The following is a 12,116-nucleotide window of genomic DNA, read 5'->3' as shown; positions in this document are numbered from 1 at the left end:
TGCAGGAGATGTGACCTCTGCTTCAAAGACAGTTTATAATCTCAGGGTTCTCTCTTGCATGGGTTGTCTGATGCAAACTGAGTTTTTATGTAGTTGAAAGATTTTCTCGTTTATTATTCCTAAAGTATCTCACGTGTGTGAATTCTCCTATGTCTTTTGAGATTTGAGTTCCGCTTAAAGGCCTTTCGACACTGTTTACATTCATAAGGTTTCTGTCCTGTGTGAATTCTTGTATGTAGGTTGAGAGTGGATTTGAAGTAGAAGGACTTGTTACATTCCTTACATTCAAAGGGTTTCACTCCTGTGTGTGTTCTCTGATGTAAAATGAGGTGTCCTTTCTGTCTGAAAGACTTTGCACATTTTGTGCATTCATAAGGTTTCTCTCCTGTGTGTGTTCTCCAGTGGTTTTTCAAACCTATCTTGTATCTGAAGGATTTGTCACATTCCTTACATTGGAAGGGTTTCTCTCCTGTGTGTGTTCTCCAGTGGTTTTTCAAACCTGTCTTGTATCTGAAGGATTTGTCACATTCCTTACATTGGAAGGGTTTCTCTCCTGTGTGTGTTCGCTGATGGGAAGAGAGATATGACTTTCGTCTGAAAGACTTTTCACATTGGTTACACTTATAAGGTTTCTCACCTGTGTGAATTCTATAATGCATATTAAGATATGACTTCATCATGAAGGTCTTTCCACATTGGTTGCATTCATAAGGTTTATTCTCGGTGTGAATTCTTGTACGTATATTGAGATCTGATTTCAGGGTGAAAGATTTGTCACATTCCTTACATTCAAAGGGTTTCACTCCTCTGTGTGTTCGCTGATGGGAAGAGAGGTTTGACTTTTGTCTGAAAGACTTTTCACATTTGTTACACTTATAAGGTTTCTCATCTTTGTGAATTCCGTGATGCAAAGTGAGGTTTGACTTATTTCTGAAAGATTTTCCACATGTGTTGCATTCATAAGGTTTCTCACCTGTGTGAATTCTATAATGCAAATCCAGATAGGACTTCCACTTGAAGGTCTTTCCACATTGATTGCATTCATAAGGTTTCTTTTCTGTGTGAGTTCTCTGGTGTTTGTTCAGAACTGATACCTGGGTGGAAATATTCCTATGTCCGAGTCCACAGGGTTTCTCTTCTGTGGGTGTTTGAGTTTGGGAAGTTGGGTGTGACTTCTGAGAGACAGATTTTGCACACTGGCTGTACTCATCAGATTGCACCTCTGGATATTTGCTCTGACATTTTGGAATGGATATTTTCTTCCTTGAAGAATCCTCACATTCTCCACATGGATTCTCCCCCTTGTACATTTTCTCATGTGCAGTGACTGTAGATCTTAAGGACAATTTTCTTCCACATACAGTACCTTCAGGTGTTTTCCTTCCTTCCTGGTGTATCTCATGGGCAAGGAGAACAGGCCTATCATAGTCTTCTGTGTATTCATTATGGTCTTCAGTGGGTTCTCCCACATCAACACAATTATGCCTAAACGATATGGCCTCTGGGTTTAATACCTTCTCTTCTCCACCATATTTCAAGTACTGCAGCTCATCTGGACTTTCATCATTTTGAGTGAAATGCTCAGAATACCTGAGGGATTGTTCAGTTGCGGGAGACACAGCAGGCCTGTATGCAGCATGCATCCCTTCGGGCTTACTGGAGAGAAACATGCTCTGACACTCAATGAGCTTGTCAGTCCTCAGCCCTAAGGAATCCCCATTATTCCTCATCAGCTCTGGCTTCTGTTTTGAACTCAACTTAAAAGTTGGGACTAATCTCACTCTTTCCTCCTCTGTGTTACTATACATACTCTCTATTTCACACACACATTCAGCTGGATTTTCCTCACAGGTTTGAGTCATTGTCTCCATCTTTTGGATATCTAGAATGAGTCATGGGAAAAAAAAAATACAAATAAGAACCAAAGATCCTGTAACCGGAAGGTAAAGACTTTTTCTTCCATCCTAACTGTTAAGAGCTTTTAAAATATCGAAGCAGGAATTGATTTATGAGAAATATATGCTTTTCTATCTAGTGTTTTAGTTAAGAAAGTAATACTGATATTTTATAGAGAAAAATGTTTTTGTGTGTTTCCTTTTTTTTTTTACATCAGAGGAATATTTCCTCAAATTCCTCAACTTTGTACTGATAAAATTTTGAGCTCAATACTTACCTTCGTTATTTACTTTCTTTCAAATATTATTAGCTTGATCATGGGAGAAAAGCTGCTTTCTTTACATTCACATTTTTGAAATATCTAATATATTATGCTGCTGTGTTTCTGAACAATTAGGTGACACTTTGCCTTTCACATAATGGTTTATGCATTCAGTTCTAACTACTCATTATGAATTATTGAGGTATCTGTGGGAATTTTAATTTTTGTGTTTCTCTATCTTCGACAAAGTCTCATCAAAATTCCATTCCTAACACTCCTGCTCATCATAACCATGGAAAACCAAAGATACTCCAGATCACCACCTACTTAATTATTCTTATTAGACTAAAAGCTTTGGTTTTGGACCTCAGTCTCTGCCCACCACTGATAAACTATTTTGGATTTCAGAGTAGAACAGCTCTGATGTATTCCTTCTTTCCGCACACCTGCATACTCCTAGTTTCCAATAAAATTAAATCTCTTTGCCCTCTTTCTTTCTTCCTTTTTTTGTCAGTTGTGGGACTAGAACTCAGGGCCTGGACACTGTCCTTGAGTTCTTCAGCCAACACTACTGCGCTACCACTTTGACCCACAGGGTCACTTTCAGCTTTCTGGGGGTTATTTAGAGAGCAGTGTCTAAAGAACTTTCATTCCTGGGCTGGCTTTGTACAGAGATCAGCAGATCTCACACTCCTGAGTAGCTAGGATTACATGTGTAATCCAGCAGCACCTGGCAGAAAATGAATTCTCATTTTCTACATTATTCACTTTATTCGTTTTGTTCCATAGTGACTTCCACAAAAAGAAAGAAATTGCTAACTTTACTGACACAGCAAATTAGTAGATCTCCATATGAATTCTTTTTCACAGGCCTTTGACACAAGGATCACCTACCTTTCTGACACACACAGGATACAGGGAAACTAGCAATATTATCCCTCCATACAGCACAAGAAGAACTTACCCTCTGAGTACAGGCCTCAGTATCACTACATGTGATGATGTAACTCACCTGTGAAGTTCTGGTCAGAGACTCCCCATGGTTCTGTACCTTGCTCCAGCTTGGCAATCAATGGAGGTTTAGTAAAACAGTGCCCTGCTAATAAGAAGTAGTGGAGAACTATTGCTCATGCTGGGTCATCACTGCTCTAGGATGTCACACAGATTGTTCACAAGGCTGATCCTAATCTTGTTTCTCTTATCTCACTGGTTGCATGGTTGACAAGCCCAGAACTTTGCATTCAGTTGGCTAAGTAATTGTGTGGCATGAACTTAGATCTCTTGCTTCAAGCTACAATTCTATCAGTTTGAGTCCATGAACCACTTCCAGTCTTCAGTAGTTAATTGGAGATAAGAGCCTCATGGGGATTTTTCTTCCAGTGTTGACTTCAACCCCAAATTCTCAGATTTCAGCCCCCTAAGGAGCCAGGATTACAGGAGTGAAGCACTGAAATCAGTGCCTGATTTAGTGTGCAAATCCTGTGGACTGGAATCTTACACTCCAATAAGACAAATAGTCATAAATCCACTACAAACAATGACATTGACCTTGTACATTATTATGATTTTTGCTCACCCAAGGACACCAAGTTGCTGTAGGTATCTAGCATGACATCCCTGTACATGGTTCTCTGGGCAATGTTCAGGATCTGCCACTCCTGCCAGCTGAAGTCCACAGCCACATCATCAAATGACACCAGCTTCTGTAACAGCACATTTCCATCAAGTCATCAGCCCCGAGTTATAAGAATTCCAAGTGTGAAAATGCACTCTTCTATGTATATGTCTTATCTTACATCAAATGTTTGGAGCTTGCTCTGTTATCTAGAGAGTAGGGTAAAGAAAAATTAAACCAGAAATGTTTGTCTCTATTAACTTAGCAATTAGTATTACAATGTTTCTGCTGGTAGGATTACACACAAAGAAGCAATGCTGAGGAGTTTATAACCTAGAAGGATATAATTACCTATACATAGGTGTCTGAAAGAATTCCTTACCTTAATTTGATAATATTTACTATTTCTCAGGATAACAAGGAAGTAAACAAATTATTTTTCCATATTTTCATATTCTTCCTAACTGAATATCCTAATTTGGTCTTTTATAAAGAGCTCTTGTATGCAAGCAGAACAGATTCAAGACATCACATGGAACACATATCCAATTCAGACATCTATGACAAGTAGAGTGTCCAGGGGAATGATTAAGTGAGTGACAATACACAAGAATGTAGCTCATGGGCCAGGAGTGTAGCATAGCGATAGACTACTTGCCTAGCGTGAATGAAACCCTGGGTTCAAATCCTCCGTACCTCATACAACTGAAGAAAAAAGCCAGAAGTGGCACTGTGGCTCAAGTGGTGAAGTGCTAGACTTGAAAAGCCAGAGGACAGTGCCGATCCCCTAAGTTCTAGCCTCAGGACTGGCAAAAAAAGGAAAAAAAGAAACAAGAAAGAAAAGAAAATGGAAAAGAATGAAGCTAATGAAGAGCTTGGAATGTGGCTTAGTACTGAAGTGATTGCCCAGCATTCATGAAGCTCTGAGTTAGATTGCTCACTATCACATAAGTCGAAGAAGCCAGAAATGGTGCTCTGGCTCATGTGGTAAAGGGCTAGGCCCAAGTCCAAGAGTTCAAGCCTCAACAATAAGAAAGTAGGGAATGACTGATGGAACATTTAAAAGGTATGACTTACTTCTCACAATAAAAATATGCTATCTTGTACTGCCAGTGGCTACTCAGGAGGCTGAGACATGAGGACTGAGGTTCAAAGCCAGCTAGTGCATAAAAGGACACTCATCTCCAGTTAACCTCAAGAAAATGGGAAGTGGGCCTTGGATCCATGGTAAGGGTGGTGGCCTTGAGCTAAAGAGCTCAGGGACAGTGCTCAGACTCACTTTAAGTCCCATGACCCACCAAAAAAAAACAAAAAAAGTCACTGGTGGGAGTTTGGCTTAGTGGTAGAGTGCCTGCCTAGCTTGCAAAAAGACTAGGGTTTGATTCCACAGTACCACATATACAGAAAAAAGGCAGAGCTGGTGCTGAGGCCCAGGTGGTAGAGAAAGTCCAAGGACAGTGCTCAGGCCCTGAGCTTATGCCCAGAACTGGCCAAGAAAAAAAAATCTTTTGGGCTTTTGTTCCTGGGACTGGCTTTGAACCTGATCCTCAGATCTCAGCCTCCTGAGTAGCTAGGATTTCAAGTGTGAGCCACTGCACCCAGCCTGCTACTAAAGTTCTAAAGATGGAACTGTGGTCACCCATACCAGATACTTCCTAATTAAAAAAGGAAAATGTAGTGCCAGCAGAAATTTTTGTGACCTTTGCTACCTCCTACAGACGGAATGAAGGTTGGAAGGGACTAAACACTTTCTTGACCAAGTTAGCCATGCAATAGGCCTTCATGGAAGAATGTGGACAAATGTATAGGAGTTTCAGGAATATTCAAGAAGACAGAAATGTGAAATACAACCACCACCTGCAGGGCAAAGAAAAGAAAAGAAAGAGGGATTTGATCTAAAAATAACAGAACATTTTAAAAGTTGGAATAAAATATCATACTAATTTCTTGAACAGAGTGTAAAGGAGAGGTTAAAAGGACTGCTCAGGGCCTGAGCACTGTCCTTGGGCTTTCCTTAAGATTAGTGCTCTATCACTTGAGCCATAGCACCACTTGCAGCTTCTCTATGTATGTGGTAACTAGGAATTGAACCCTGGCCTTAGTGCATACTACACAAGCTCTCTACTACTAGGTCAAACTCCCAGACCCCAAAAGGAGAGACTATTGACTCCCTCACTGAACCCAATACATATGAATAATGACCAACAGTTCTTCCAATCCAGACATGCTTGACAATACTGGAGATGAACGCTGGCTGAACACAAAAGGGAAACCTATCTGTAAAGTAATGAAAGAGAACAATCTTCAATTCACAATCCATTAAGCAGACAAACTAAGGTGGTGCTAGGGCTCAAGTGGTTGAGTGCTAGGCTTGAGAAAGCCCAAGGATAGTGCCCAGGACCTGAGTTCTAGCCCCAGGAAAGGCAAAACAAACAAACAAACAAACAAACAAACAAAAAACCCTACACTGATAATTTCAGGAAAAGATCATTCAATAACAGCTCATCTAAATTTTGATTGTGTTACAAGACACATGAGAATGACAAACCATGCCAACATAGTCATATACTCAAGACAAGGTAATTAAAATAGTTTATGTTTAGGTAATTATAAAGGAATGTATAGACAATATATTTTATATAACCTCTCTGAAATAATTTGTAGAAGGGAAACTTATAGCACCATATTCGTGATTCCTAACGCGTGAAGATTCAATATATAAATAAGTGTTTTAAAAACAAAATTATACAGATTAGTGATATAGATTCATTAATATTCCCTATGGATTAGTGATATAGATTCAATAATACTGTATATACTCGATAAATATTAGGCCCTGAGTTCAAATAATTACTCAACAGAAAAAAATAGGCAATAGATTCACGTTATAAATGGAATTATTTCATTGGAAAGTAACTATATTGTATGATGTCATATACTGTGAGAATATTGCACACTTTTACAGTAATAATACAGTGAAGTATAGTCATCATGTCCTTTTCCTATGCCTTCCATGACCAAGAATAAGACTGGGCAGGACATTTATTTTCTTGCAGTTCTATAGAATAACAACAATTTTTGTGCATGTGTAACTTCTTCTGAAGCTCTAGCCATTAGCCTGAGGATGGTCTTTGTTCTGTACATAAAATTTCTAGTGGGGCCAGGAGTTTGGACTAATGCTAGTAGAGTCCTTGCCTAGCATGTAAGATAGTCCGGGTTCGATTCCTCAGTAACACATACATAGAAAAAAGCCAAAGTGGTGGTGAGTCTCAAGTGACAGAGCTCCAGCTCTGTCCAAGGACAGTGCTCAGACCCTAAGCTCAAGCCCAGGCCTGGTAAAACAATTAATTAATCAATTAATTAATTAAATTTCAAGTTAATTCTTCATGAAAAAACAGTCAAACTATCAGACTAGATTATAGCTACTAGATCATGAATAACCTTTTGATGGCCGAGAGTTTGGCTTAGTGGTAGAGTGCCTGCCTAGCATGCGCAACGGTCCGGTTTTGATTCCTTGGTACCACATATACAGAAGAAAGCCCGAAGTGGTGCTGAGGCTCAAGTGGTAGAGCTCTAGCTTGTGAAAGTGCAAGGACAGTGCTCAGGCCCTGAGCTCAAGCCCAGGACAGGCAAAAACAAAGAAACAAACAAACAAAAAAAGGAACTCTGAATCTGAGAGTTTAAAGCTCCACCCTGAACTGGGAGTTTGGCCTAGTGGTTAAAGTGCTTGCCTAGCATGCACGAAGACCGGGGTTCGATTCCTATGTACCACATACGTAGACAAAAAGCCGAAAATGGTGCTGAGGCTCAAGTGGTGGAGCTGTAGCCTTGAGAAAGTCTAGGACAGTGCTCAGGCCCTGAGCTCAAGCCCAGGACTAGCAAAAAAAAAAAAAAAAGCTAAGGGACAGTGCCCAGGCTCTAAGTTCAGGCCCAGCTACTAGCACTAAAGCTCCACCCTGCCAGCATTCAGAATGCTGAAAGCTGGCCAAGAAGGGTTAAAACAGCAACTCTGGAGTGTTCAGAGACTGAGATCACACCTCTTCCTTAGTGCTGGAAAGGCTGGGAACCAAACCTGTGGATGCTGTTGACCTTGAAGGCTAGCTAAGGAGGATTTCATGTTGGGACTTTGTGTGGTCTATAGTGTCCTGTCTTAAAAGAATAAAAGTTGGTTTGCACTAGGATGCAAAAGGAAACAATCCCTGCGCTTTCTCTGTGTCTCTGTGGCTGCCCATATTGAAGAAGGGATTACATCATGAGTAAAAAAAAAAAAAAAAAAAAAAAGAATAAAAGAATAAAAGCCTCTTAAAACTCTGTTTTGGCTCTGACTGAAATATTAATATAGATGTTTTATTTTTTCATGTATCCATTGCAACCTTCCCTCTGTGAACTAAATATGCTTGCTTGCTGGGACTCTAGGCCCAAAGGCTAGTCAAACTTGAGAAGCCAGTTTTTCTTTACTGCTCTATTTTTTTTTATCTCTTCTTCTTTTTTTTTTTTTAATTTTCTTTGGGTCTGGAATCCAGTACAAGTGTCTCAGTTTATAGTTAGCAACAATTTTCCTATATAATGGGTGAGAAAAATGTCAATTCTGGCTAGGTGCAGTGGCTCTTGCCTGTAATCCTAGCTACTAAAGAGGCTGAGATCTGAGATCAAGGTTCAAACCTAGCCCCGGGACAAAATAACCTAACAGTCTTCTCTCCAATTCAACCCAAGAACACAGCAAGTGGCTCCAGGGTAGGGCAGTAGCCTCTAGCTGAAGAGCTCAGGGACAATGCCCAGGCCCAGGGATAGAATGGTGAGGCTTGAGCTGATAAGTTCAGGGATAGGACCCAGGTTAAGTTCAAGGCCCATTGTCTACAAAAAAATAGGACTGGTATCTTGGCCTAGTGGTAAAGTGCTTGGCTCACATGCATGAAGGCCCGTATTTGATTCCTCAGGACCACCTACATAGAAAAAAAAAAAAAAGCTGGAAGTGGTACTGAGTTTCAAGTAGTAGAATTCTAGCCTTGAGAAAGTTCAAGGATAGTGCTCATGCCCTAATCTCAAGCCCAGGACTGGCAAAATTAATCAATAAATAAGTAAATAAGTGGATGAATATTAAAAAAAAATGTTACTTCTGGCAGGAGTTTGGCCTAGTGGTAAGAGTGCCGGCCTAGCATACAGGTTTGATTCATCAGTGCAACATACTCAGGAATGGTAAAAAAGAAAAAAAGAAAGAAAGAAAGAAAGAAAGAAAGAAAGAAAGAAAGAAAGAAAGAAAGAAAAGAAAAGGTCAATTCCAATAGCCAAAGGAAAATTGATCAATAAGAAAACTAGCCCAGTGGTAGAGTACTTGCCTGGCATGCAGGAAGACCCAGATTTGATTCCTCAGACAGTGTCACATACACAGAAAAAGCCAGAAGTGATGCTGTGGCTCAAGTGGTGGAGTGCTAGACTTGAGGAGAGCCCAAGCACAGAGCTGAAGCCCTAAGTCCAAGCCCCAGAACTGGCCAAAAGAGAAGGAATGAAAAATAAAGAAGGAAGGAAGAGGGATGGAGAATAAGAAAAATAAATTGGGGCACATGTAGCCTAATTTCCAAGTAAGACACAAACCACAAAACTGTCCAAGAAGCATGTATGGAGAGAAATTTGTACACATGCAGCTTACTCTCTCTTCTAGCACACTTGAAGTTGTGTGTGAACACACTATTTCAGCTGCTCCACTAGCATTTCATTAAGCTACATTTATTTATGTTACTCATGGGGATGTGATGTCTCACTCTCTGCTAGTAAACCTTCCATGAGAGTCCCTTCCCCGTTGTCACTGAATCACATGACAAGTGTGGCTACTTTTTCTTACATCACAAAAATTAAAAACAACCGGAAGTAAATTAGCACTCAATGTAGACAGAATGTAAGATTTTATAATCTGTTCAATATATTACCATCTTTATCTCTTTGTTTTTAAATCTACAAAACAGTTTCACAAAATGAAAGGTAAAACCTAGAGAAATAAAAAGCAACTCACCACAGATCTTCTCATTTTTCCTTGCTTTTGACAATGCACAGAAGTTTCTGGAAGCATGGCTGGAAGAAAAAGCAAATGAGGTGGTTAGGACAGAGTCTGTGTGGTTTTGCCCTATTGTTTCCTGCAAAACACAGGCTATTTAGGCTGGAGAATCATAAAGCCATCAGTAAATCCTACGCAAGACGTTAATGCTGACTTTCCTAAACAGTCAAATGAAGGATGTTGGCCAGCCTGCTGGAGACAACAGGGCCTAATAAAGATGCAACAGAAAATACCGGTCAAAGGCGTGTCTCAATCCAACTCACACATCCTGAGTAAGAGAACCAGAAGATGATAGTCTTTTCTCGGGTCCTTTTCTGCCTGGACTGGCTTTGATCCTTGATCCTCAGATCTCAGCCTCCTGAGTATCTCATATTACAAGCATGAGCCTCATGCTTGTGAGACTTTAGTGCCTGAGCTGGCTTTGAACCACAATTCTCAGATCTCAGCCTCCAGAGAAGCTAGGATTACAGGCGTCAGCCATCACAGCCAGCTTGGACATTTTCTAATGGAAAATAACGTGAATTTTACAAAGAATAACAAAAAATGAAAATCTACTCTTGAGTCTTCAAGTGAGGGTGTTTTTGCTCTAAAGACAACAGGAATCACACAGCACTCTCTCAGTCATGGAGGGAAATGCACAGCTCCTGCTTCTCCTGCTCTGCAGGGCCCAGCTTGCTCTCCCGGCGTCCAGAGCCAGTTTCTGGCACCCGGAGGAGACCCGAGAGCTGATGGCAGCGACACTCATGAACCCCGAGTGGAGGAACACGTGGAGGTCGACTCTGCTCCCGTGCCCCAGCCCCGGCTCCCCACCTGACATGGGCTCCACAGCCTGAGATGCCTTGAAGTACAGCTGGGCGCCTGCCTCGGGGGACTCCAACCTACAGAACGCCAAGTTAGTCCTCTGAGGAATCCAGCAAGAAGAGACACATGCGGGGATTTTCAAAGGGAAAACACGGAGCTGTGGGCGGGGACGCACAGACGCAAGGAGATCTTCCGCTTTCCGACCCCGCCTCAAAGCAAACTTCGTCCAATACCAAGGTCCCTGCCGAGAAACTACAACTCCCACAATGCACTGCGGCACCTTGGCGGAAGTGGGCTCCTTTCAGAAGTTCCACCACTGTCAGAACCTAGGTCCCAGGTGTGGCTGGATGGACTGGAAAGTTTCTCTCCCTGGTTGGGGAACGGAGGTGAATTTCTTCTTCTGTTGTACCCGAATTCCTAGAACCCCAAAAAGACCACCAGAGGCCACAGTCAAAGCTAAAAAGCAAGGGTCGTTTATTACGAGTCTAGACTCAGACCTCAGCCGATCCGTAACCAGCAACACTAAGAGGCCCTGAACAAGGATTTTACACAGCTTTTATAGGGGAATTCCATCGTTAAAATCACCTGATTGGCTGTGTGGTAACTCAAACCACTGGTCGCTTTAAGATTAATCAGAGCTCAGGTGTGTAACCACTGAGCGTCAAGCTGTGGCCACCTGGGGTTCAAGTACATGGGCCCTGAGCAAGGGGGGAGGGGGTCATTCCCAGAACACTTCAAATTACTGTTTGCCTCTGGAAGCATTGTGAGACCGAGCAGGAAATGGAAGCGTCTGGGGAGCACTAGATAAGCTGACTTGTAATTTTTTTCTTTTTTTCGTCAGTTGAGGGTCTTGAACTCTGGGCCTGGGCCTTGTCCCTGAGTTCCTCAGCTCCAGGCTACCGCCCAGCCCTGGGTGCCATGGTGCCCCTCCGGTGTTCTGGAGGTTAAATGGACATAAGAGTCTCCAGGATTTGAAAGCCGGGGCTGGTTTTGAACCGCAGTCCTCAGATCTCAGCCTCCTGGGAATTTAGGAATACAGGCTGAGCCACCGCCTCTGGCTTTGGCTTTTTAATTCCTAGATGTAATAATGGCATTGAGGTTATGAGACTACATTGGTTTTGGTTTTCTTGGAGTGTAAAGTATGTCTCTGTTTCCCCTTCAAGTTTTGAGTATCTTCCCTGTCCCTTTGAAAAGATATTTGTAGGCCAGGACCTAAACTAATTCCTGGATAATTTTCTACTGCTCTAATGTTTACACTGGAATAAAATAGGTGGATTGTTATTGTAAGAACCCAGTTTTAGATATAATTTTTAGTGTGTGTGTTGTTTTTGTTGTTGCTGTTTAAAGAACCTCAGCCTTTTCCCAAAATTGGAGGTTGTGGCCTGTGCAGACCCCAACCCCGTTTCTGAAACAGCAAAGGTCAGTCGTTCTGTGAAGCTTCTTGTTTGCAGGCACAATCAGGGGATGTGTGATCCCCCACTGCCCCTCCCACC

General features: G+C 41.6%; 1 protein-coding gene and 1 non-coding gene across 2 annotated transcripts; one reads left to right on the top strand and one right to left on the bottom strand.

Moving 5' to 3' along the window:
- Window positions 1-102: 102 nt before the first annotated feature.
- On the bottom strand, window positions 103-10,804 carry LOC150044778 (zinc finger protein 39-like). The gene is made up of 5 exons (XM_090320724.1): window positions 10,633-10,804; window positions 9,781-9,839; window positions 3,735-3,861; window positions 3,171-3,254; window positions 103-1,882 (listed from the first exon to the last, which is right to left on the bottom strand). The coding sequence occupies exons 1-5, from the start codon at window positions 10,637-10,639 to the stop codon at window positions 120-122; spliced, it is 2,040 nt and encodes a 679-aa protein (XP_090176850.1). The 5' UTR covers window positions 10,640-10,804; the 3' UTR covers window positions 103-119.
- Window positions 7,912-8,026, top strand: LOC150044779 (small nucleolar RNA SNORA31). The gene has a single exon (XR_016533137.1). It is a non-coding gene; the product is annotated as a small nucleolar RNA SNORA31 (small nucleolar RNA).
- Window positions 10,805-12,116: the final 1,312 nt, after the last annotated feature.

This window comes from Megascapheus bottae, chromosome 29, assembly GCF_031878675.1.
Source record: "Megascapheus bottae isolate mThoBot1 chromosome 29, mThoBot2.hap1, whole genome shotgun sequence".
Lineage (NCBI taxonomy): Eukaryota > Metazoa > Chordata > Mammalia > Rodentia > Geomyidae > Megascapheus > Megascapheus bottae.
The sequence above is the reverse complement of the archived record's forward strand: the minus strand, read 5'-3'. Positions and strand labels throughout refer to the sequence as shown.

Bases quoted from the DNA above. Each gene is read 5' to 3' on its own strand.
- LOC150044778 (XM_090320724.1), bottom strand. The intron at 3,862-9,780 runs GTGAGTTGCTTT...GTGCTGTTACAG, and splicing joins GAAAAATGAGAAGATCTGTG to AAGCTGGTGTCATTTGATGA. The intron at 3,255-3,734 runs GTGAGCAAAAAT...TCTTATTAGCAG, and splicing joins CAGCAACTTGGTGTCCTTGG to GGCACTGTTTTACTAAACCT.